General features: G+C 42.5%; 4 protein-coding genes across 6 annotated transcripts; 2 read left to right on the forward strand and 2 right to left on the reverse strand.

Annotated features, from left to right (window-relative positions):
- Nucleotides 1-504: 504 nt before the first annotated feature.
- Nucleotides 505-5,962, reverse strand: LOC129596732 (uncharacterized). Its single transcript, XM_055494081.1, has 12 exons — nt 5,941-5,962; nt 5,803-5,851; nt 4,497-5,501; nt 3,958-4,381; nt 3,297-3,482; nt 3,051-3,114; nt 2,844-2,957; nt 2,215-2,375; nt 1,886-1,981; nt 1,680-1,814; nt 1,217-1,391; nt 505-874 (listed from the first exon to the last, which is right to left on the reverse strand). Exons 5-11 carry the CDS (start codon nt 3,467-3,469, stop codon nt 1,217-1,219), a joined length of 918 nt encoding a protein of 305 aa, XP_055350056.1. The 5' UTR covers nt 3,470-3,482; nt 3,958-4,381; nt 4,497-5,501; nt 5,803-5,851; nt 5,941-5,962; the 3' UTR covers nt 505-874.
- LOC129596739 (uncharacterized) lies at nt 3,821-5,487 on the forward strand. The gene is made up of 2 exons (XM_055494093.1): nt 3,821-4,337; nt 4,603-5,487. Exons 1-2 carry the CDS (start codon nt 4,211-4,213, stop codon nt 5,196-5,198), a joined length of 723 nt encoding a protein of 240 aa, XP_055350068.1. The 5' UTR covers nt 3,821-4,210; the 3' UTR covers nt 5,199-5,487.
- A 2,777-nt stretch (nt 5,963-8,739) lies between the features above and the next one.
- On the forward strand, nt 8,740-16,898 carry LOC129593287 (atrial natriuretic peptide receptor 1-like). Its single transcript, XM_055489523.1, has 21 exons — nt 8,740-9,055; nt 9,208-9,271; nt 9,355-9,650; nt 9,745-9,788; nt 9,884-9,922; nt 9,998-10,078; nt 10,263-10,409; nt 10,532-10,582; nt 10,663-10,845; nt 10,941-11,073; nt 11,250-11,334; nt 11,617-11,725; nt 11,797-11,940; nt 14,628-14,804; nt 14,890-15,124; nt 15,278-15,596; nt 15,687-15,761; nt 15,825-15,894; nt 16,077-16,151; nt 16,211-16,398; nt 16,661-16,898. The coding sequence occupies exons 1-21, from the start codon at nt 8,740-8,742 to the stop codon at nt 16,875-16,877; spliced, it is 3,048 nt and encodes a 1,015-aa protein (XP_055345498.1). The 3' UTR covers nt 16,878-16,898.
- A 162-nt stretch (nt 16,899-17,060) lies between these two features.
- On the reverse strand, nt 17,061-23,296 carry LOC129592259 (von Willebrand factor A domain-containing protein 5A-like). Of its 3 annotated transcripts, none has more exons than XM_055488267.1 (3): nt 23,207-23,296; nt 22,304-22,980; nt 17,061-19,393 (listed from the first exon to the last, which is right to left on the reverse strand). In XM_055488267.1, exons 2-3 carry the CDS (start codon nt 22,940-22,942, stop codon nt 17,435-17,437), a joined length of 2,598 nt encoding a protein of 865 aa, XP_055344242.1. In that variant the 5' UTR covers nt 22,943-22,980; nt 23,207-23,296; the 3' UTR covers nt 17,061-17,434. The 3 variants fall into 3 exon arrangements, with proteins under 3 accessions (XP_055344242.1, XP_055344234.1, XP_055344229.1); XM_055488259.1 differs by having other exon boundaries at nt 23,117-23,254; XM_055488254.1 differs by having other exon boundaries at nt 23,080-23,220.
- Between the last annotated feature and the right edge of the window lie 1,811 nt (nt 23,297-25,107).

The following is a 25,107-nucleotide window of genomic DNA, read 5'->3' on the forward strand; positions in this document are numbered from 1 at the left end:
GCAGTAAACCGTAAGCTAAACCATACTACACATGGCTCTTATGCAACCTGTAAAACGGAATTATGCGAAGGAAACGATCCCTGATATCAGTGAATATGGGAAACTGGTGCTGGTTTCAGCTTCTCTGATTGTGCCTTGTTACGCGTTAATGTCCGGCTTTCAACGAAGAACCGATAAAATGCGAGCGCCTCCAAAGACATTACCGTTTTATGAACATTTTGTCGGCTGATGGTTACCGGAATGCAAAAATCGAGAAGCACAGGAACAGTACGTAAATGCATATAACGGAATTATGACCGCTTGCTCACGTTTATCAGCGTGGAGCCTGAATGTGTTTCTAAACAGCGGTGTACCGCCGACGGATTAAAGCAGTGCACCAGGTTTCTCTGCCAAATGCAGAAATTTCCGCTATAAAGCCGGTTTATCGAACTTTGTAAACATTTCCAAGGTCGATACGAGTAATGTTTAGTCATGGTCAATTGTGTAAGCGTACAAATGCTACACATAATTTTATTGCCAACAATTCTTTACACACTTCACAATTCAACGATGCACTTTTCGTGTAAAAACGTAAAAATGTATGACGAACACAATCTACAAAATATCAATCATTCTGACTGACACAGGATACGCATTTCAAACGAACGTACAAAATCGGTGTTCAGAAAATACTTGAAAAACCTCAACAATAAAAACGTAAAACCATCAAACAAATACAATTGATGAGAAAATTGACGACGTAAAACATAACAAAAACATGAATAAAGCTGCGCATCGCCAGGAGCGTCCACATCTGGTGCTTTTCCAGATAGTGGCGCAAGAAAGGTTTTCGCCCTCAAAAGAGTCGCCGGCTACTCGGCCGGTGGCGCGCGATCTGCAAAGAAGTGCGACATGTAACTCATAATTTCAATTAAACGCCAAAATATATAACCAATACGGTTAATTCGAAATTAGTCAAATTATTAACGTGCCATTCCCTTTCAAACGCCATTTGTATTTTTGTTATTCTTTGCCTTTATCAGCTACATGTGATTTTATTAAGTAATGTTACTTTGAAATACGAACAAGCTTTTCTGTGGAAAAACTGATAGCATGAACGGCATGAAACAGGCATTTAAACGTAGAATACCCAATGCATCAGATAGAAATAAGTATTAATCAGCAACGATACTGGAAACTTTCCAGTAACATCGAAAACAACGCACACAGAACTTACTCATCTTCCAGCTGCCGTCCGCTTGTTTCCCGTTTGGCACTGCTTGAGTTTCAGCCGGGCCTGCTCTTTCGCTTTGCGGTGGCAGGGCTGACGGGGATCAACGAGGGGAACAGCGGCGGCCTTCCGCTGACGCGCAGCCGGCATGCGAACATTTTCGTCCAGCGGCTCGATATTCCTGCCGTCAAATACCTCTTTATACTAGCATATTCAACAACGAAGCAACAGCCAATATCAAAAAACAGTACTGTAAATAAATAAGGCTATCATATGCAATACTGCTGCAACTGTTGTAATACAAGGCAAGCATTTTAAACTGTTAAATAGTTTTCAAGATGAACAGCCACGTAGTTAAGGCAGTTAACAAGAAGAGAAAATCTTTGCAGTTCTTTTAATGCGTTCGTTCCGGAAATAATTACAAATATTTCGTAAATACTGTCGTCTTGTTACTGTTTTTATCGCTTACTCTTCGAAATGCTGCATTGCACCATCGGCGTTCTCATTCTCCTTGTTCCCATCGGGTATCACCGTTGCAACAGGGTTGATCGCCACACGTTTCCGTGGAGAAGGCGGGATTACTGGGACGGGCGACAGGTCCAGTCTGTAAAATCTCGAATTAAGAAAACTGCAAAGTGACAATGAAATGGGGTTATAAGCGACAGAAATACGTACGGATATGGCCAAGCTGGTACTGCAACGGGTTGCGCCGGTGGAAAAAACGGAAGAGGAGCGACTGCGGGCGCGCCGTCTTGGACAGGAGCGTTATTCCTATCAAACATAAATGATCAACTGCTACGCATATAACTCGCAAAGTGTCTTGCATAATCTGGCAGCTTAATCGTGAATGTCATAAATTCACAAATAATAATAACGTCCACTGCTTAAGAAGCGTTGTCGAAGCGTCGTTGTAATAATTTCACATATTTCCCAAACCGCAATGGACGATGAAACCGTACGTTTAACACTTTAACAGCTAATTATGACTTAATTACTTTACGTACACAGTAGCGGGCGGATTGGGAAAATGATCGTCAATGTGGACATCCACATCATCCTCCACCAAACCGATCGCATCAAAAAACGCGGTGACGTCCGCATCCAGAGCAGGTGCCGGCGTAACGGGATCCATAGGCCCCGTCAGTCTGGACCAGCATCGCCTCAACTACAAGGAACAACAAATTAACAGAGAAAATAATTTCAAGAAACGAGCTACAAGTTGTGAAATGAAACGGTAATCGACTGCCGTGTCTCCGGCGTATCAGCAGCATACTCTAATAGACCAGACAGTGCAGAAAGAGAAAACGGTACAGAATCACGGAAATTCAGGAGAGCATCAAGCCTTGATGATCAAGGCACAATCACAGCATACGTGAATACGATGGTACGTACTTGTTCATCAATATATCTATATCTATAGAAGATACGTATAAGAGTATTTCTTAGTTCCGTACACAGTTTGTAAAAATACACATTAAAGGATCAAACAAATATATAGCGATGAATTACAATACACGGCTGTTTCATGCGTTGATAACACATTTATTATTATATCGACTATCGAGTAATACCGTAGAAAAACAGAGCAGCCTTGACTGTGGATTCCTTACATGTACAGAATGTACTCACGCACCTTGAACAACACGTAGGCCAGATGCCCCACGAAGGTACAGCAGACTCCGACGCTGACGATGCAGATGCTGTTGACGTAACGCTGCATGACACAGTCCGGATCCTCCAGCATAACCTGGAACAAGCAGAACATCCATACTGATGATGCAGTCAATGCAGGAAGCTGAATGATAATAATTTTCTGCATATTTCACAATTTTTATCATACCCGCCTGGCTTCCCCGAGGAGGAGAAACTGCTTAGAATCCGTGCTCTTCAGAGCGTCAGGATGGCTGCAAATCAGTAATAAATTAATAAAAATAAGTCGTTCCATGTAGTAGACAACTCAAAACAGCAACCACCGATGCGCATGGTAATAAATTTTACAATGTTGCTTAAATTGGTAGAAGCGTCAGTGCGACGGCAGCCAACAGGTCAACGACCAGGCAGCACGGTTAAGCACACGTTCACTGACCAGACTTTGGCCTGCGCTCGGTAGGCCCGCTCCACGGCGTCAGCGGCACTACCGCACGGTATGCCCAGCGTCTCTTCGGCCCAGCGGAAGGCGTTGAGCGATCGGACGTTCCAGAGGATAACCGCTACGACTGCCAGGACGACGGCGACGTGGAGACCCAGTTTGCACAGCATGATCGACACTGGACTGTGCACACGGACAGAAGCCAGCGGAAAATACATGCTCAACAGTCAACGATCAACGCAAAGCAGCACCAGTAAAAGATTAAAATAAAAAGCCAACCAGGTGCAAGTTGCCATTGAAAGGTGAAGCAACTAAACTTACTACAACGAAATTATTCAACGAAAACAAAAAATGCAAGGTTTTGAAAAAGCGAAAACCAAAAACTAAAATTGCCAGGAATTACGCTAACTCGCGTTCGTTGAGTTTTAATGTGCCCTGAAGGCCTGATTGTGACGGTTGAGCACACCTCCTGCCAACTCGTGGCGGTTGTACTGTGCACAGCGTCAGTTACGTCACCTGCTTTACGTACTACCTAGCAGGTGTTCAACGGAATCATACAGCGGAATCAACTCCAGGAATCCCAACTTTTTATTTAGCTCCCGATTACCTCTAAGAAATACCTGTCTTGGCATTTTCTTGAATAATTTTAGATTCGTACCGGATTTGTTAGGTGGTGGCTTGTGGATAGTGGCGCAGCAAGTCAAACCACAGAAAGAAGACGGGCACAGCGTCAGGCTGTCATCAGTAGTCTCTACCCTAGGCAGTCTGAAACTGGCGTTTATCCAATCGCTCAGAAACGAGCAGTTTTCAACTCGCAGGCTAGAGAAGCTGTGTTCTCTGTAGGAAGTAAAAATTTCTTCCGTGAAACTTAACCTGTTACTCCCTTTTTATTAGTTGTTTATTTGGTAACCATGATGCCGGAAATGACCGCGACATCCTGTCCCAGTCCCACTCGTTTGTGGAACCGCGTCCCCGTTATGGTTTTCGGGATCATCCAGATCGTTGGTGCAGTGGCGCTGATGCTGAACGACATTATCGGTAAGAGTCTTACCGATAAACGGTAAACGTCAGGCATGTAAACCCTAAAACGGTGTAAAACACTGTCGTAAAAAGTGTCCTGGCATATTTTAGTGGGGTTGCACTCTCAGGACTCGCAAATTCAAAAAAGATAGATTTCAGTGTTTGTTTTACTTTTACCGTTTCCGAAAACGGACTCCTGGTATAGCGTATAGGGAATAGCAATTGACTTGCGTTTATCATTAAATATCATCCAGTATAGCGTGGCTAACCGAACGGGTTGCAGGGTTTATCGTACTCCCACATCACGAAAACTCCATCTCCTGTCATGCTGATGACTACTCCCGAACTTTGATCACCGTTCGCCGCTATGGATCCATAGTGTATACCCTCATGGGCTCCGTGTTCTGCGTCGTGGGAATGTTCTTCACCATCACCGGCATCCTGGGCATCAAGGCCGGCCAGCGACTGCCACCGGGTGCTCCCCCGTCATCGCGACGCCGCCTTCTGGTCTCCTGTGCCGTGATGAGCATCTTGGGAGCGATGGGCGGTGGGCCGTTGATCGCGGGATCCGTGATCAATCTGGGACCGTCTGTCCAGTTCGGTCTGCATATCGTCATGTTTGTGGCCAACGTGGGGCAGGCCATTGCGGCCGGAATCAATCTGTGCAAGATGCGGCCCAAGACCCTGAAGATGGCGCAGATCGTCTTCCCGCCGCCCGGCGCTTATCCCGGGGCGCAGGCTCTTGTTTGCGATCACGACGGACAGCCCATGTACTTCGTGCCGACGCAGCCCACTGGGCCGACAGCGCCGCCGCAGCAGCAGGGAACCGATGTGGGACAGCCGCTCATCAAGCAGAACAATATCTACCAGACAGCTTAGGCGGCGTTTGTGTTGTCACGAATTGATTCCTTTTCTGTTATGAGTTGTTGTAGCTTATCATACGGATGGAAATTGTACCTGGGTTATTGTTGTGTTTTTCTTGCGATAACTCATCCTCACAAATCAGGGAGATTAATCACTGACTGTTTTCTTATACGGCTTTTCGACTTTTTCTTTTTTCTCGTAATTCTTTGGTTGGCTGCTGATAGTCAAGCTTAAGTGCTTAATCAGTGGTAAATTAGTTGGTAGCGCTGCTTTGATAGAGACGTTGATAGAGACGGCAATGACTTTCGGAATGATTTCCTGTATAGATACATACATTCTGTAATCAGTGTTAATGTACCGTACGGTGTAATACTATACACATCACACAGTATCAGCAGCAGTATCGCAAAATATTAACGATAAGTATTTTCGCGCTTTCTCAGAGTTGTTGTCTTGTTGATATTGTTGTTACTGATCTTGCTAACTTGGTAACCACACAGGTCGCAAAGCATTCACTAAGTATTAAAGTAATATCAGTACTTCAAGGATAAGGTGTAACAGGTAATAACAATTAAAAACAGTTCGCTCGCATACAACCGAGTTGAACCGACCTACTTACTTCTATACTCAGTGTCTAATCACTGCAGTATCGCCATTACTCCATTAGCCTGTAAATAATCGCGCAGTTGTTGAACACAGCAGGGCTTTGCAAAGAATTGCCATAAGAAAATTAGAAACTTTGAAGCTGTACGAGTACCGGAAGGTATGATTCCCGTCATTCCACCAGCAACCGGCCAGCTTAACCGGGCATCGGTGCTAAAATTCGGTGTCTTCTAGTAGTCGGTACGTGTTTGGAGTTGCGAGTTGCGACTACCGTAATGTACCATAATTATCATAATTTTATTATTATTATAGTTATATTGTTGGTAATACAGAAACTGAAATTTTACGAAACTTCTGGTTAGACCACATAAAAACAGGCTGCAGGAACTTAACAAATATTTAAAGTACTTATCCAACTAATTACCACCTATCAACTAACCGTAATATTAGGATTATCTTCGATATCTTAAAGGATTAGTATTCACGAGCCTTTGCACATTCGGCATATGCGAATCTCATAGCGCCCCGCAGCTGCCTTAACGATAATGTAAAGAGAACGGGATCGAGGATGAGCTGCAACGAATATATGATATCAGCAAATACCATTCGGTAAACTTCCGGCACCGTTACATCGCTGAACAGGATGAGAATACTGATGACCTTCGAAGGAGTCCAACATATCAATATGCTGCCAGTCAGCGCTGTTAGAATCCAGAAAGCGTGCCGCGTTTCGCTGGTTTCCCTTTTAACGCTTTTAGCATTGAAATTCTTATCAGTAATGACAGACTGACGAATTTGTAATCTACCGACGCCAACGCTTCTCCTTATGCACAATAAATACGGATACGCTGCGAAAATCACCAGTACCGGCATCGTATTAATCCAAATGCGCAAGAATCTGCGCAGAGTCGGCTGGGCTTCGCTTACCACCTCACATTCGGTGACAGTCAGCATATTGGGCCGAAAATACAGAAAATCGGTTAGCAATAAAGGTGACAAGAGCAAATGACAATAGGCCAGCATTAAGCAGCTGATAATCACTGCGGTCTTCATGGAATGATGGTTGCGATAGTTGAGAGGAAGGTCAACGCCCAAATGCGGTTTAGTGTGATTAGAAGGTGCGCGTGCAGGATAAGGGCTCTTCCTAAGTGGTCCATGTAGATCTTGATGTTGCACAGTGCGGATGTGAAAAACCAACGCACCTGTAGAGATTCCATAATAAGGAAAGGATCCGCCAAAGTTATAAAGATATTGGATAGGAAAAGGGTAATCAGGTAAACAGCGAAGGGCGTGCACAAACTGCGGTTGCTCAGGAAAAGGAACAAAGGGTATGCATTTAGCAAAAGCTTGACTGCGGCAAAAATCCCAAGTAATATGGAAGGTCCACTTGAGATCGGATCAAAGGAACTCGTATTGGAAAAGTTCGAAGGCATGTTCTGACTGTTCATAGCTGCTCACTCCGCAACATACTGTGCTATGATATTCTCGGTGCCCATAGCTTTCTATAATCCAACATCTACCGTAGCATGCAAGACTGAACAGATCCAGAAAACAATTGAATAGCATTCCGCGACATTTTATGAACCTGCACTTTCAAAACTGCACAGAGCTGCATTAAGCGACTGCCAAAATGAATCTCTAGGGGATGCGAACTGTTTACTATCTATATAAGCAAATAATACTGTTTTAGTAAATATTACAACGTAATTTCATTCAGTGATCATGATGGCACTAATAGGATGAGAAGTGCTTGATCACAGTGCAAAACATGCGAATGCGTTGCATGACGAAATGCAGGAGAGTGTGAAAATGATTTGCTTACTCCTAACTTGACACTGTCACAATGCAAAATTGCAATACTCAATACTGCTTTTCGGCTGTATGTTGTGGTATTTTGAAAGATTCACTGATCCGAAACCTTAATTTTACAGTGTCGTTTTTTGTTTACTGCAGATTTCATTGATTGACTATTACAGTCCTTCCTGGTTTGTTGCCTTAAAGTTTCCGATTTGTTTAAAGTTTATCAGGGCAGAAGAGTTTCAGAGGTATAATCGGCATTGGAATCGGCTTTTATCCGTACGCTGCTGCCGTAGAGTCATCGCTTAAAATTAATGTTGTATCTGAATTAATGTTTACTAATTGTTATTTGTTAGTAGTGCGACAAGCAGTATTTACGAGTAATAATACGCAATGATGAAAATTGCAATATCAGAGGAGGTGGCAAATGATAGCGATGTACCTATAATTATAAGCTGGTCGTGACAAATGACGATCAAAGCAATCCGCGTGCGTAGTACAGTATACCAGTCATTTCACATACAATGCTCTCTGGACGATTGTACACGGAACGAGACCATTGTCATTTGCCGCTATCCATTACGATTCGAAGATCGAATGATCCGTTACAATTTGTGACAAGGTGGAGATGCAGCTGCTGGAGTGGGTTATAAAAACAACATCCAACAGAGAAATGCCACCATCAAACAACTCTCTTCCTCACCATGACCCGCCTGCAGCAACGAGCCCTGCGCAACCCTATAACTGTCCTGGCATTCGGCATCATCCAGGTGAGCCAGCCGCGTCATGGTTCTCTGGGTCGGGGTCCAGATAGCGCTGTATTGACCTTTCAATTTTTCAGCGGCTGTGCTGTGTACTGATATGAACATACCACTACTGCACTACATCTATTGCACCAGAGATATCACCCTATACAGAATTTCGATGCAATGCTTGGCCGTTTTTTAACGATTTTTTGTCTTTGATCGGTTCGATGTTACGTTGTACTGTAGTGGATTGCTACTTGAGCTGCATTCGCCCGATCGTTGCATTCCCCTTGCAGTAGAAGTATACTACGTACGTTAATATCGGATTCAGTGAAACTTTCTGTATTTCATTTTTATGTATTACCAGTGAGCTTGGTAGCACAATTGTATTTTTGTTATACTACCTAAAAATGGAAGATTCCACGACAGCCAATTCCACTTTTTTATGCAGCATACTGGACATTGAAATCGTCACTCTGGCAATTATACACCCAGTTTTGCTTGGATCTTTACCATATCTTGGACCGGCATATATTAAAGGATTACAGGATATTCGTCAAAAGTATCCATCTTTGAATGTGACGCAGACAATCCTTTGGGAAAAGTCTTATCGTAGCTGTCAGGATCTCCAAGCAGATGGCGTAAATAAGGTCACAGCCAACGTAGACAAAAAATACCAGCGCTCTGAGTCAGATCCCTGCTCTACCACTGTATTAATGTGGGCTGGTAAGTAGCATCTCCAGTACGGCAGTACCTGCATCAGAACACCGATTCCAGACCAACTGTCTTTTGTTTCTTCGCATGTACTAAGGCAGCGTTCAGAGATACTGTCAGACTGGCATAATGGACATGCATATGGTTTTGGTTCGGTTTTTCAGGGTGCAGCGAAGTTGCAGAGGTTAATCCCATAGCGAGGGAACTAGATCTTTTCATGCTCACCAGGTAATTTTTAACAGCATCCGTAAGTTATCTGGTAGGACGAGATACGGGCAAGCTCTGGCAAAAATTTTTTATCTGGTTTACAGTACTGCCAGCAACGTGCCTGATCTGCGCAAAAAGCGATTAGCGCCAACCTGGATAACAATTACTGTCCTCTCGATGTCGACATACGTAAATATTTATGTCAATGTTGTCTCAATGTTCAACTGGACCTCTTTCGCCATAATCGTGGATAACGGTGGCAATCCGTACTTCCCGCAGCTTGCCCAATCCCTGTATCCTCAAATTGCTCCCGGGAGGCAAGTGCATCGCGAAAATATTAATACGAAAGAGGATGTGGACTTTAAAAAGATATTTCTACATCTGAATTCTCTTACAAGAGGTATATACTGTGCTCAGTTGCATTAATTTTTGAATATATAGTGCAAGGTTCTGCAAAATTCGTGTTTGCTGATATGCGGGTGTGATTGTTGCAGTGTTTTTCTATTTGGGTGACCCCAATGGATTTCGTAAACTGTTGGTATACTGAAGCGCAGTTTCATTTCATTTCTGTAACAGGTGTTGTACATCTAGTATGTTCTTAGTTTCGTGATCTTTGCTTTTATACATTCGCAGTTGAAAGCGACAGAACTGAATTCGACCAACGGAGAACATGTATGCCGAACCGGGTTCCAGTACAGTTGCTTGACTGCTCTTGCAATCATTAAAAATAGTTTTCTTAACTTTCAGGTTTACGTCATCGGTACGCCTTTTAGATTGAGCTCCGAGCCCGGGTACCTGCACTGGAAGAAAAACGATGAAGATGACGAGGTTCAAATCGATATTTAAACTTACAATTTTGTTAAAATTTATTCAGCTTGGACCCCTGATATTTGCACTGCATTATTAGCGCACTGCATATTAGCTCGTATGCATGGTGATTGCCAACACCGCCACCAATTTAACGCTCACGTATTTTTATGATTGTGTCATTTTATTACCGGCATTTTATTAGGTCGTTCGATTCGCCTACCGATCTGTCTTGATTATCGAACCAGATGGCTCAGTTTATGGTCAAACCGATGGTTCGGATTCATTTTCTTTAGAAATGAGGAATTTGTCGAAAACTAAATACAACTATACTTACGGGCCTTACGAGCTGGTAAGGCTGAAATACCGACAGTGATGATTGCGTGCTATTATCCACTCATATCACGCGGAAAAATTTTTGGCTAGCAGCAGATTAACGGCAATGCATTATATACTGTGTTCTGTGTCAACCAGATCAGTCCACATCCGGCTTCTACGTATGCCGGCATGATGATGCTGGCGCAGGTACATGCCCTTTGTCTCGGCTGGAAACTGTACGCAAAAGAACCAATTACCGATGTCCACTAACGAGCGGATTTATGAAGGTTATGGAGAACCTGCGCTCTACCAACGCGTGTGAGATGTGGTCATCAGGAAGAGAAACCGCAAAACTGTTTCTGAATCGCTCTTTTGAGACGGATGTAGGACGGTTTTATATTGGTCCGCTCGGCGAGCGAATTCCGACTGTACAAGTAAATCAACTTGACTGGAACACATCACAAATTCGGGTACGACGTAATATTTAATAGGAACATGTTCTGGCTCCATGCAGCGATCGTGTACGGCAGTGCACGGGGTGGTACCGGTAACCAGTTCTTTGTAGCCACTTTTCGTACAAGACCCTGCTGATCTGCGTCTGCACGCTGTTAATCCACCACAGTGGCCGGGCACATGGCCACCACTTAACGAACCTAAGTGTGGATTTCGGGGTGATGCGCCCTTGTGCACCCCAAAAGGTTAATGTTATTGTTCTGCATGCAAAATTAACAATGAGCTCATTTCCGCAATTATTTCATCTGAAAATGTTTTGCTGTAGATGAAAGGAAAATCAAAGATTTACTAAGAATTAACTAATAAAACCCAAGAATTGACTACTTTCTCTCATGACATTAACACGAATTAATTTTGACAGGGAATACCGACCTTTATATTGGTTCCGGTGGTGGAGCTGTTGCCTTGATCATACTGTTAACTTGTGTGGTTTTCATGTTTACAAGGTATGCCTACATTAAACTTTTGTACATTGTGGTTGAAGTGTTTCGAAATCTGAATAAACGGTCCTCAGTTGTAAGCGAAAACTGCTAGCTACTGATCACAAGAATTACTACTCTAGTACTTTGAAAACCGTATTAATTAACTAGGTTTTAATTCACTGTAATTACAGAAAAATCGTTTCTTTACCTCTTAAAATTTAAACTGATAAAAACGGCCCGAAAGCCCTCTGATTTTTTGCAAAAGTGAGTTTTGCATAATTCTTCTTATTCAACCAATTCGCATAGGCGCACAGCAAACAATGCACTTCTGAACAACGATTCATGGAGAATCGATTCTACCAATCTCCGTGCAGTTGGTGACACAAACCAAGTGTCCGTTCCCAAAACTCTATCGGTAAGAAAACTGGGCATTAACCAGGACTCGAAATTAGCCGTATCTAATTTTAATAAAGACTTAATCATTAGGAAATCATTGGCAATGAAAAGAATGTGACAATGAAATACGTAAACGACCAACTGGTTTGGGTTACTGCTGCAACCAAGTTATCTATTCCGTCGACAATTCAGGCATTTCGTCCTAGTCCAAGTGCACTGCTGTTGATAAACCATGTACGTATTTGGAAACCGACTTTTTCATAAATATTTCGCTTCATGCAAAACTATACTGCAGTGATCTTTGCGTTCTTGGATGTAAAAGACGTTCTTATGGTATATTTTTGATCGTAGACCGTGGCTAAAATTAGCATTTATAATCTTAAGCGGCTTATCGTCAAATGTGCACACTAGGATTAATTATAGATTATAATAAGGAAACCGTTATAGGCACCCCCTAAAACCCCCGTTTATTATAGGCACCCCTTTCCACACCCCGTTTATTATAGGCACCCTTTTTAAATTAATATGATAATTATATATAACAGATTCAGTATTCTCAGGTAGTAATGCAATTTATTCGGATAATAGTACAAAAATTTTGTCTGGCGTCGATCGAGTTAAGTACACCAACTGTCACCAAGCTACTTCCAGTCTGTGTGACACGCTTTAAATGCCTGGAAAAAAGCATCCAGGTTTACAACCTTCTCAGAAGACATTAGCCCCAATGCCGCCGGCCTTCCTCTTCCATGTCGGTCCTGCACGACAACAACGAACAAGAATAATTCTCGGCGTTGATTTTGTATGTTCCGTCGATAAAGCACAAAGATGGACTGTCCCGGTAATTCTTCTGCATTTGAGATGTAATGATAGTGATATTCACACGTATTTCGTTTAAAACGTGATTAACCATTCCCCCTTCCGTACGTCCACCACGATCCACTTTTTCCGCTTAGTTGCGGACATTTTGGATGTCTTGGGCTGTTACAGCTTTGCCGGTCTCTTAAGCAATTTGACATTGAATTGCCTGTGCAGGGATGAATGATTTCTGCATTTGTACTACCTTCTCAGCCTGAACATGGCTAAGGCGACGATTTTCCGGTAGATTTTTCCACCTGTTTGCTGTTAATGGATGGTAATGGCCCATTCCTCGTTCTAATATCGTAGGACGTGGCCGCAAATGATGGCTGCAAGCCTGACGCGAGTTGGGCACTGGTTTCGTCGGCTATGAGTGAATGTCCGAGCGCCAACGCCCTTCTTTTCGTATTCTCTGTGGTGCACGCATTCGTAGAAAATCTTTCTGTACTTAAGGGACCGCTCCAGATTTTCTCCGTTCTTGAACTTTTCGGACCGTCGTATTATGAATGTTTGGAACGTCGCTTCCTGATAGGTCTTAAAGTCTTTCTCGAGTTCTTCAAATGAAGGGTATTCGTCCTTCAGGTCAACGACATTGTCGAGTGAGGGGAATACTAAATCAGTTATGGCTTCCGATGGCCCCGACGCCGGAGGGCTGTTTTAACCCGCCATAATATGATATTTGCCGGTATTGAGAACAAAATTATTGATACATATGTAATATGTATGTATAACCCTATTGCACTGAACTTTTGTCCAAAGTAAGTTTTTACGGTCATAGTAACTGTATAAAATGATTAGAATAATTTCTGGAATATGTAAATTATATTCCGTTTACATAATATTATGGTGACCACTCCGTACACACCCTTTCACACCCTTTCATTCCTTGCACAACCTTTTTGCGCACTACCATTCACTCGGTGCGCTACCAAACTTTTATATATATTTATACAGCCCTGCTCCGCCACACGCGGGCAGTTGCACAAAATAAATTTAAAAATACTTCTGTCCGCCGTTTAATTTTTTTCTTTGCATTTTTCTGGTGTAACTTTTTGTTGCGGATTCAGAGATACTAAAATTGAGATCTTTTGAAGTGTCAGTAGCGAGCCAAGCCGTGTTTAAGGGGAGGGGGTAGCGGTCGTTTTTTAGATGCGTATACTAGCCTCCATAGCAATTTCAGCAACCAATTTTTTCGGGTTGACCTTTTTGTAAATTATTGACACGCCCAAAAGGTACCTGTTACTGGTTAACAAAAGTACCTTTCGCTACCAGTGCTCGAGGTGACCCCAAAACAAGATCTATCTCCCATAGACTTGTATGGTTAACGGTACCTTCCGAAGAATAAGCATGCCAGGAGAACTAAGAGTTGTAGAGATGATGTTAAGGATTAAAGGGAAGTTGGAAAGGGACCAATAGAAAGCTACGTTGCCATTTGCTGGCTTTCATTCGTCTAGGAGTTTTAAAATATTATTGATCAGACACAGTTATTTCTTGATAAGCAACCTGATTTTTTCGAGATAAATTAAAGTAAACTTTTGCTCTCATTCCCTGCTCTTTCCCTTCTTGCCTGGAAACATATTTTAGAAAGTTGCTATAAGACAAGGGCAAGGACAATCATACAAAAATAAAGTTTAAATGGTACACTTCAACATTCCAAGTCAGGGGAATTTTATTACTGCCCGCGTGTGGCGGAGCAGGGCTGTATATATTATACTTAAATACTTGTAATCTATATTGCTACAGAAAAGCAGAACTACAACAAAAACTCTGCTGTGAAAAAATTAAAAAAATTAAAAGTTGTGTACGGAATGAAAGGTAGCGCAAAAAGGTTGTGTACGGAATGAAAGGGAGTGCAAAAGGTTGTGTACGGAGTGAAAGGATGTGAAAGGGTGTGTACGGAGTGGTCACCTAATATTATTATTCCTATTAATTCAAAACGGGTGCCTATAATAAACGGGGTGTGAAAAGGGGTGCCTATAATAAACGGGGGTTTTAGGGGGTGCCTATAAGGGTACCCTTATAATAAACTGCTTATTGCGAGCGTTAACAGAAATATACCGTTGCAGCTCCGCCGCCTCGATCATCCTAACGTAAATCGATTTCTCGGGTTAACCGTTTCCCATAGTGGATGGCATGTGTCCTTTGTCAGCGACTTCGTTCAACGCGGTGCCCTCACGAAATTACTGCCTCAAGTGACTTTGGATTCTGATTTGCAAATTGCGTTAATATTTGACATTCTTAAAGTGAGTAGAAATAGCAAAATATCTATCGACTAAACCTACTGGCAGCATAACTCTTGCCTTGTGTAACTTGTCACGTCTGATTTAGGGTGTTAGGGCAATTGTACAATCTGCAATCCGATACCACGGAAATTTGTCCAGTAACTGCTGTTACGTTGACAAACATTTTACCGTGAAGATCGGTGAAGCAGGTTTTAACCAACTGAGGAAGCTAATCAGGCAGGAATCCACCGACACCACTGACGACCGCAATCGTGACATCCGTGCGGTGGGCATTATTTTGCTTTACGTAATCACTGTTGATGATCGTTTCGCCAGCTTAGGTACGAACGCATGCACTAAATATCGAATTACACACTTGTAACCCTACAAACGTTTTTCGTTGAAACACTCGAACAGAAACTTACGCGGTTAAAGTTATATACAAAGTATTTACTACAAAGTATTTATATACAAAGTATTTACTATCATTGTAGAGAAATTCGAATCAGCTCCCGACAAACCATCTCCAGATTCATTTTCGCCCGAATTTTCTAAAGTTGTACCGATTTTAAAACTTTCCGCGGAGGGATCTCCAGCCACGGCAACATCGGATGTTAACAGTTTAACGCGAAAGGTCACGGTAGCCCTTGGATTAAGTGGAGGTCGTATCGACGATACGCACCTACTCGAACGAATTATTCGCCGATTAGAAAACTATACCACGGAGCTCGATCACCAAGTTGCTGTGAGGACAACTGCACTTATAGACGAACAACGGAAATGCGATCTATTGTTGCGGGAAATGCTGCCAGCGTAATGATCGTTAATAATTCTTTTGCGAATATCTGCGGTTAAATTGCAGTATAACTAGTAATATTTATAACCGCACATTTTTCTAATTAGTAAACATATCGAGTTACTGCGGAAGGGAACCGTGCCGGAGCCGGAAACGTTTGATTTAGCAACTATTCTTTTTACGTAAGCTGTATCTACGAGTTGTCAAATTTTTTCCTTCTAAAGTAACTATATAATTCGTCGAAGGGAGATCGGGGGATTCAAAGAGATTGTGAAAAACAGCAAACCGGCCTTCGTTATGCTGTTCCTGAATGATGTACAGTAACAGTTCGGATCAAACCGTGTGATGTTCACTTTGTTCTGAACTTCTGGTGCAGTTTATTTGTACCAGCAGTAAATTTTGCGATATTATGTATAAATTTACAATTCCATCTATTTGTTATTTTATTAGGTACTCTTTCCAGATGACGGTGTGTACTGCAAAATTCGTTTCTGCAGGTTTATACAGCATTCGACTCGGTCCTGTCACGTTTCGATGTTTACAAGGTTGAGACTATAAAAGATTCTTACATGGTAAGGATTCATTGTTTATCTTGAAAATACGAGTAACGAGTTTTTGGTTCTTTGTGCAGGTTGTCAGCGGCATACCTATGAGAAACGGACATGCTCACGGGAAAGAAATCTGCGAACTTGCCCTAAGCCTGCTAGATGTGTACTCTGCGTTCGGTGTTTTGTTTGATGGAACCTCTCTTCAATCAGGAATACATACTGGCTCCTGTGCTGCCGGTGTCGTGGGTCTTAAAGCTCCACGCTATTGTCTGTAAGAATTTTTTAAGTACCTATTGTGGAAAAAAAATTTTTAAAACACGAATACACTCACTCAATACAGCACTTCAACTGTGAAATATCAGGATCATACCGGAATTACATTATCGTTTATTTACACATTCCCAGCTAAGGTATCTGTAGACTGTAACTGCCGGCAACAGCTGCGTACGGATAGTTTCCAAGGAATAATAGTTAAGGCGCGTGGATATCAAATAATAATCGGTTAATAAAAATTTCTCTGTTTGTTACTGCAGGTTTGGCGACACCGTGAATACCGCATCAAGGATGCTGATGTACAGCGACGTTTCGCGTATTCATATCAGCGAAAGCACTTGTACTCTACTGAAGGAATATTTTCCAGAACTTGAAACCGAAAAGCGTGGCACCATTGAAATCAAGGGAAAGGGCTCGATCACAACGTACTGGCTGGCTGCTGAGCCGTTATCAATGACAGCTAGAAAACTGAATTAGTTTTAATTATTTTCGCTAACTTTTGACACGCTTTTCCTCATTGGAGATGTATTAGCCGGCTTAATAAGTAATAAAAAAGATCCTAATAAAAATGGCGATTAGCTCACAAGATTTTCATTGATACACGTGTTAGTACGATCTTGTACAGAGTAATTTACTTTTGCACCTAACGTAACTACGCTGTCTACGCATGCATGCAATTTTGTTATTAGAGAGGAGTTCACAACACAAGTAGGAAGTCATATTATGTATAAAGAATGCTAACAAACTACGGATTTCAGTCTAGCACACGTCGAGCGAAAAGTATGATGCTGGACAATGGACATTGCATTATGATTAGAATTACAGAGTAAACTAATTACCCGCTACAATAGGACTGGACTTTAAACAAAACCCCACAAAAACTCCCAAGTATACAGATAGTGAGCCAAAAAACGAATATTCGTGATGAGAAAAAATTATTACAGAAGGAATAAACAGATTTCGAAGAGAGACTGCAAACCTTTCAACACTTAGAACTTAGAACTTAGAATTAGAACTTAGAATTAGAACAAAACTTAGAACAGAGACTGCAAACCTTTCAACACGGTTTCTTCCTGCTCGGAAGAAATATGTTTCCGGATGAACGTCAGTGCTTTGTTAGCAATGGCCTGCCAAATGTGCACTTGACCGGCATGTTTGGCATTTAGATAGGCCACCACCAGCAGGGTGGCCAATACAGCAGAATCCATCTTCTCCCCGGCTACTTTTTCCGCAGCCTCCTTAGTAGCGCCCAGGTTACTTTCCAAATTTCCCGAAAACTCCCAGCTGCCGTTCCACTGCTGCAGATCCAACACCTGATTCAGGACCGGCTTCGGTGTAGCGTCCATCACGTCCGGCTCTTCATCTTCCGAAAAATCGGTGTCGGACCAATCTTCGAGTGCGCCCAACCATTTCCGCTTTTTCGGCGCATCCCCACTTCGCATACGTTTCTTCTCCACCTCCTGGTCTTCCGAGTCCTCGCTGGATTCCATTTCCGCCTTTTCATCATCGAAATCATCGCTGGATTCCGTATCCGCGTCGTCGCACTCCATAGCATTGTTTGTTCCTTTTCTAGCACGCTTTTGCACACCACCTGTGGCCGGCACAGGCCAGGCCCGTTTTGCAGCACCGCCACCTCGGGAACACGCACGGGTTGCCAGCATCCTGCGAGGTGGGGGTCCGCCATATGCACGTGTTGCCAACATCCTGCGAGGCGCGCCTCCGGCACACCCACCGCCACCCCTCCACATCGGCCTATGGGACATCGACATAGGTACCTGGACAGGAATTTCTCGTAATTCTATTTCCTTGGCTTTTCCGCTTTCTCGCTTTTCGATTGCCAACAGCGAAACATACTTCGACATTACGCCGTATTTCAAGGAAATGTCCGTTATCGCATCTTTATTAGTATCTATCTCCGTATCGGTATCTGAATCTGATTCTGTATCAGTCTCTTCCTTCTTTGTGTCAGGCATTTCAACGTTTCGCTTTTGCAGCGATCCGCTATTAATGGATGATGATGTCTCAGTGGGAGTGGTTTCCAGATATTTAATTAAAGCTCTCGCCGCCAAGTTTGCAACACCTTGATCCTTGCCAGCACCGATGGGAAATACAAAACCTGTTTCATTCTTTAGCTGGTCTTTCAACTGCAAAACGACTTTTGGGGTCTGTTCAGTATCTCCCATTTCGAAGAATGCGTAAGCGATTTGCCGGTCACCGCGGAAGACGGGGGGCAGCACATACGGCACTTGCTGCACATTTTTAACTCCTTCCCACGAAACACTCGCTTGCACAACGGCAGGCTGTAACGCTCGTTCCAGATGACGGCCGATTTTGTCTTCCAGGATTTCTCCATGTTTGCAGTATTCCGATTTTCCGTTGCCGGCTAACGCGATTCCGTTGACCAATGAGCGACTGCAGCTGTCGCCGATGCCGAACGAGAAAACTCTGGAACTGGATGCATTTTTCTTGACAATATTAATGACTTCTTCCGTGTTGAAAACTTCACCATCGGTCAAAACAAATAACTGCCGAGAAAAACCGGAAACGGGAGCCGTTGCAAAAATCTTCTTCAGCGGTTCCAGGATTTCCGTGCCTCCCAAGTTTGCAGACGTGGCATCGGCATACTTTTGTGCTGCTTTAAACGTATTTTCGGCGTACAGCTTGCTTTTAGGGAACAACGATTCATAACTGCTACCGAACCGGTAAAAGTTGAAATAGCACCCTTCTGGAATGCTGCGAAGGAAAATCTGCATCGCTCGTTTCGCGTCTTCAATTCTATCGCCACCCATTGATCCGGAGCAGTCCACGAGGAAGATCAGCTCACTTTGCACTTTGTGGTCGCCTTTTTCGAATTCCGGGATGAAGGAATACATGCCAACATACTGATCACCGTCGACGCGCTCCACGAAGACGTGATGTTGAGGATTGTTTTGGAGCTCGATGTCGATTACCAGGTCGCGATCAACCGGTTGCTGTTGAGTACCGAAAGTGACCTGCAACCAGTAATTACTGTAGACGTTAGTGAGGGATTAAGCACTGACTGTTAAAGCTATCAGTACACATGCGCATAATGTACAGTACATACAGCTGATACAAGCACTGAAAAATTGTTTATTTCTATTAAAATGCGCTTTATGTGCTTTGGCCGTTTAGAAATGTTACCTGCACAGTTCAGATACTTGAACTCGTAGTCTTATTAATAAATGGGAAGCAAAAGCTAGTCAAATATTTGAACAGTTTAATGCCCAAAAACCTAGCTAACCAATGCTAATACGTATTACTATTCCAGAATCAACGAAGAATATGATTAATAATAATTATCAAGTATTTAATTGTGAGCAGGATAGGCACTTGTTAATTACACATTAAGTACTATTTACTCAAAATAAATAAGCAACGTTTATGCATGCACGAAGGAAAGTAAAAGTTATTTAGAACAAATAAATCTCAATTCTTCCAATTCTCATACAGTTATACTACCTCTATTTTACAAAAAAGTGTTTAATACGATTGAAGGAGTGATTAAAAAGTTAGATGAATGCCTTTACAGAAAGGAAGAATAATGGGTGCAAGAAATTGATTCGCATAACTTTTTTTTTTGAAAGATGGAACTTGTTTATTAGCGATTCGTGTTGGGAAATGTAATACCAGAGTATCAGTTAACAAAAGAGAACATGACATCATTTCCGTTCAGCCAAATGAAAGGCAAAGTACACATCTTCCTTCTCTACCATTTCACTAAATGTACCGAGAACAGAAACTGCATTTCCTCTCTGAATCTCAATACCAATTTTTTGGCGTAAAAACTCTCCTGAGCGGGGGTTGCCTGTACTGTCGATAATCTTTCTCGATAGTTCCTTGAAGAATTTCTTCGTCAGTGGACCGAATGTACCAGTGGTTTCGAACGCCAGCGGTTGGACGATGTAACGGTCTGCCAGCCCGCTATACTTTCCTAACTTCCGGTTTTCCCGTATTTCCGCTGCACTACCCGGCACTCTGGACGTCTGTGCGATGTACGTTTGGGCAAATGTGTCCGCCACGGTTACATCCCACACCAGCGGCTTTCCATTTTTCCAAGGAAAGGCTGTCACACCGTCGGGCCGCTTTCCATCGCCTCTATCTAGACCCGCCGGCTCGAGTGACGATGGCACTTTTGCCGAACTGAGCGCCCGCTTGGTTGCTTCGTTCAAGGCAGCGTGGACACCGTGTCTTCCTTTCGCTAACTTGCATACCAAACCATGGTGTCCAAGACTGTCCACTATGCTACCGCACCGACAAGCATGTATTTCACAGACAGGAGCTTCGCATAACTGATATCACTATTAAGAATTAAAATACTACAGCCCTGCCGGGCCAAGTTGGGACAGTTTTTCTCAAAAATTTCCATGAATCATCCGACACCAAATTTAAACTTATTAAATGTTCACATGATCTCTATGGGTGTCCAACATCTTTTGCATTTAAAGTTTCTATTCTGGAAGCTTGTTTCGAATTACAGTGAGATGGAAACTAGAGCAGACTAGTTGGAAAATGTGGTTCGACCCATCGATTTTATTAGCCACTTTCCCATTTAGAATTTGTTTAAAAATTCTGTTGGTGTCATAATCTCAAATTGGTAACTTTAAACTGTTCGCGATGCAGTACTCTTGCGAATTGCTCCATATATATACCAGTCGATTTCCGCCAGGTGTGGGTGACCTTTGCAGTCTGACTGCTGGTACCCGAAAACTGAAGGATGACCTCCTCCGCATGCTCGCTGTACAGTAGCAGGGTGCCGTATGTAAATTGTTTTGGTAAAATCTCGTTTAGGAGGTTTACAGTGTTGATTTAAGTCTCGCTATTCTCGCAATAAGCCCGGGGTACTCCGTCCCAGAAAGTTCAAAGATCAACTATAACTTTTTTTATCTGTAGCTTTGTTGGCTTTTTGTTCCACTTATTCGACGGAACCATCTCCCGTTCTGTGCAATGGATGTCAGTCAAAACACCAAATCTGAATGATGTGATCCATGTGTCATCCCTGGAAAATATCAGTTCGAGGTTACCACGCTTTGTGTGCTAGGCAACCCTGTTCACCCGAAGATTCGTTATAACATAGTAGTCTATGGGAGTGATTCCTAATTTCGTACCGACCGCGAGAACTGGTTGAGCACAATTCTTTTCCCAACTTGTGATGGGCACCTTGTGGGTCTCTCATTAGATTTCAAAAACGTCCACGAGAAAATATTGATCGGTGAATTTTCTAAAGGGCAGTTATAAGAACTCTAAAACAGACCATCACCCCGTCCCCTAAATCTCCGCTTGGCTCGCGACTTGCAGACCTGAATTTACCGGTTTTGACAGTTCTGAATTTGCAATAAAAAGTTACACCAACAATGTTAAAGGATAAAAGTAAAACTATGGTTACAAATGTTTTATAATTTATTTTATGCAACTGTCCCAACTTGGCCCGGCAGGCCTGTACGTACAATTCAGGTAGACGGTCCACGCCATTTTAATACAGTCATAACGAATTCACGGAGCGTAACAGCTTTTCTCAGTTTGCATACTTATAATAATTAAAAATAATAATTACTCTTAGTCTCCTACGATAATTCAGTAAAGAGCGTTTCCGCTTATTCTTTTAAATCGGCTTTCGTTATTGGGCGTAACAAACCGGCAGAAGCTTTTGCATTTCTGCTGAATTTCATAGTACAGAGTACAGACCAGGTCGGGACAATAAAAACGCAAAAAATAATTAAATAACAAAATAAGTTATTAAGCAAAAAATCTGGAAAATACAGATAAGCAAAGAATCTGTAGTATAGATAGTGGATAAAAGTTTTCATGATAAGCAAATAAATTATTTCCTATCATGCTATAGAGATAACACAGTAAGTTTATACCGCTAACTCTTACGGTCATACCTGAACAGATTTGTCTCCGATAACGATAACAGCAATCGGATGCGACACGGACGACACCGATTTAACTTTACCCAGGGTTTCAATTTTGGCATCCAGCGCTGCTTTATACGACACCGTTGCAGCGTACTTCTCCGGCGGCGCCGTTGTCCCAACCGTGCTTTCCGGATTGGGATTGTATCTCGGGAAGAGCGACATGGGAATGAGGAGTCGCTGCTTCGTCTCGCTGACGCTGTCCAGTGTGCAGACGTAATTGATGCTAACCACGCACTCCTTCCCGGGCGGCAGTCTGCCCACACTCAGCACGAAGGTGTCGTCGCTGCGATCCGCCTGGTCCAGAAGATACGCGCCGTCTCCGCGCTGCAGCGCGGCGTTGTATTCCTTGAAGGCTTCGTCCTTCTTCTTGAACTGGCTGGTCAAAGTGCGGTCGTCAATCTTCACGGTGAAGCCCATGACAGCGGCTTGGTCGTTCATCGGGAATCCGTACACGCATTCCAGATCGGTGAATTCGACGTTCTTGAATGTCTGGTTGATGGTGATAGAACCGGCGAATCCTTTCACATCCACTTCGTAATGAATTGCCGTCAGCGGAATCGGTTCATTCGATTCGGCAACGAATAATCCACAACATGATTCCTCCATTTCCAGTGCAGAAAGTTTTCGAAATTATCTGGTTCCAACTGTGAAAGGCAAAACGTGTTGTACAAGATAGATTCATAAAGAATATCAATCGCAGATAACAGAGCCTTCAACTGCACGGTATTAACTGGGCTACTTACGATGTTCTTTTTATATGACGTATCTGCTGCTTCTTACAAGTTAGTTTATTAGAATCGCCTCGTGAAATCCGTCTGAAGATAGCCCAGGAAGAAGTCAGAAACTCTCGTTTTGCAAACTAGAAATTACCTGATTGCATGGCAAGCGCAGAAGTGGTTCGAAATAATTTCGAAAGTGATGCACCCGGCACCGTAGAAAGCGCGATTTTTGCATTGCATGTAGTACGTACTTACTGTGTAATGTGTACGTCACTGTACCACTGCCGTGTTACTGCATAACGTGAGTCGGCATTCGATGAACACGATCTTCAATGTGACCACAATAATTATTAGTAACAATTATTTATTTATTTATATTTATGCAGGGCATAATCGACGTGACTGCGAAGTTACGCACCTGCAAAACATTAATTTTTATACTTATTCTAGCATCGAAGCGCCCTGTACCCATGCATTAGTGCGTGGGTGATGTCCTATTTAAGCGGATTTAATGCATCAAGCGTTATATATAATGGCATAACTACCAATTTGGCATAATATTACAGTGCTGTAAAGTGAAAGTCATAACCTGTATTTGCAATAAAGATGTACAAGTATCGGTCGCGCTAGCGCGCGACCAGTTGTGTTTGAGGTATGGAAGAATCAAAGAAATACAAAATATACTTCGTAAAGCATTAAAAAAGATTTTGAGAAATATTTCAAATATAAAACCCAGCGAGGCCAGCTACAAAAATATTTTAAATATTTGGAAATGCGGAAATTTTTCAAGCTTTCCGGTTAAATTCGACCATTTTCTGAAAACTGTGAAAGCCCCCGTAAGTTTTTCTTTTTTCATGGTTCTTTATCGCGTTTTTAATGTAACTTTATATTACCGATCTAACGAACTGAAGACTTGAATTTTTTGGTACCACAGAAAATATTTTAACGGTGATAAAATGGATTGAGTGGGGTCATATATCTGCACACGATGCCCATAAAATACCATTTTTTTAGCGCCGAATTAATGGAAACTTGCGGGGAACAGTTAACAATCGCCCAAGGTGTCCTTGCAGGCTGCATTTTTAGATACTAATTGTAAGATTTTTTCAGCCATCAGTCAAGCTCTTCAGTATTTATTAAAATAAAATTAATACATGTTTATTAGATTTCGAGGTTAGTGAATGCCCAAGCTACCACCAGTATCACAGAGCCGCCATGTGAGTGAATACGGTAAACGGGCCGCGGGCCGGCTTTTAGATATTTAAAGGCTTTGTCCCCTTTCTAAAGCGTATCTCGTTGCGATACAGCACCGTATCTAGTTTCGCTACAGTACAAAAATGGGACACTATTTGGTGCGCACCACCAAGATGCAGCACAGGCTACGCATATCGAAACTGGGCTCGCTCTCTGTTTCCTGTATCGAACCTTCAGCTTTGGCTCCGTATCGCTGTATTTGCGTATTCTTGTGCTGTTTTTATGCCCTCATTCTAGTTAGTTCCTAGTCTGAATTGCTAAATGTTGTTCCCTGGATTGAAAGTTTATGGCATCATTGTCCTTACTTTTTAGCTGGTGATGAGTCAGATCAGTCGCACAACCCGCGCAATTATTTATTTTGCCCAGCATGCTGCAGTATAGTAATATCGTTAGAGCAGCTACATAAGTAGTACATACGGATCAAAATTTGCAAATTTAGATCTTCATTTTCCGAGCGCTCCTATTCAGTATTTTATGTGGTAAAGAATACAAACTAATTTCGTATTCGAAAACACACTCGGTCTGAATAATTGTTTTTCGAAACCATTGTTTTTCGAAACCATTCCGCTTCTCTGTAGCCGCATGATGTTGTAGTACTTAATTGTTGTTATCTGGTAGAATTTTATTGTTTTGAGCTGGTCACATTTCCTGTTTCAATTTTTTGTGCATTCAGTTGAGTTTTAAAATGATTAGAAATTTCATAAAACGTAAATAACTCACGAAAAGAAATCGTCACACAATGGCAATACTAAAAAATGCTCGCTCATCAACAAAAAGATACCAGGGAAAGCCACCTCT

This window comes from Paramacrobiotus metropolitanus, unplaced genomic scaffold (assembly GCF_019649055.1).
Source record: "Paramacrobiotus metropolitanus isolate TYO unplaced genomic scaffold, Prichtersi_v1.0 Parri_scaffold0000003, whole genome shotgun sequence".
Taxonomy (NCBI): Eukaryota; Metazoa; Tardigrada; class Eutardigrada; order Parachela; family Macrobiotidae; genus Paramacrobiotus; species Paramacrobiotus metropolitanus.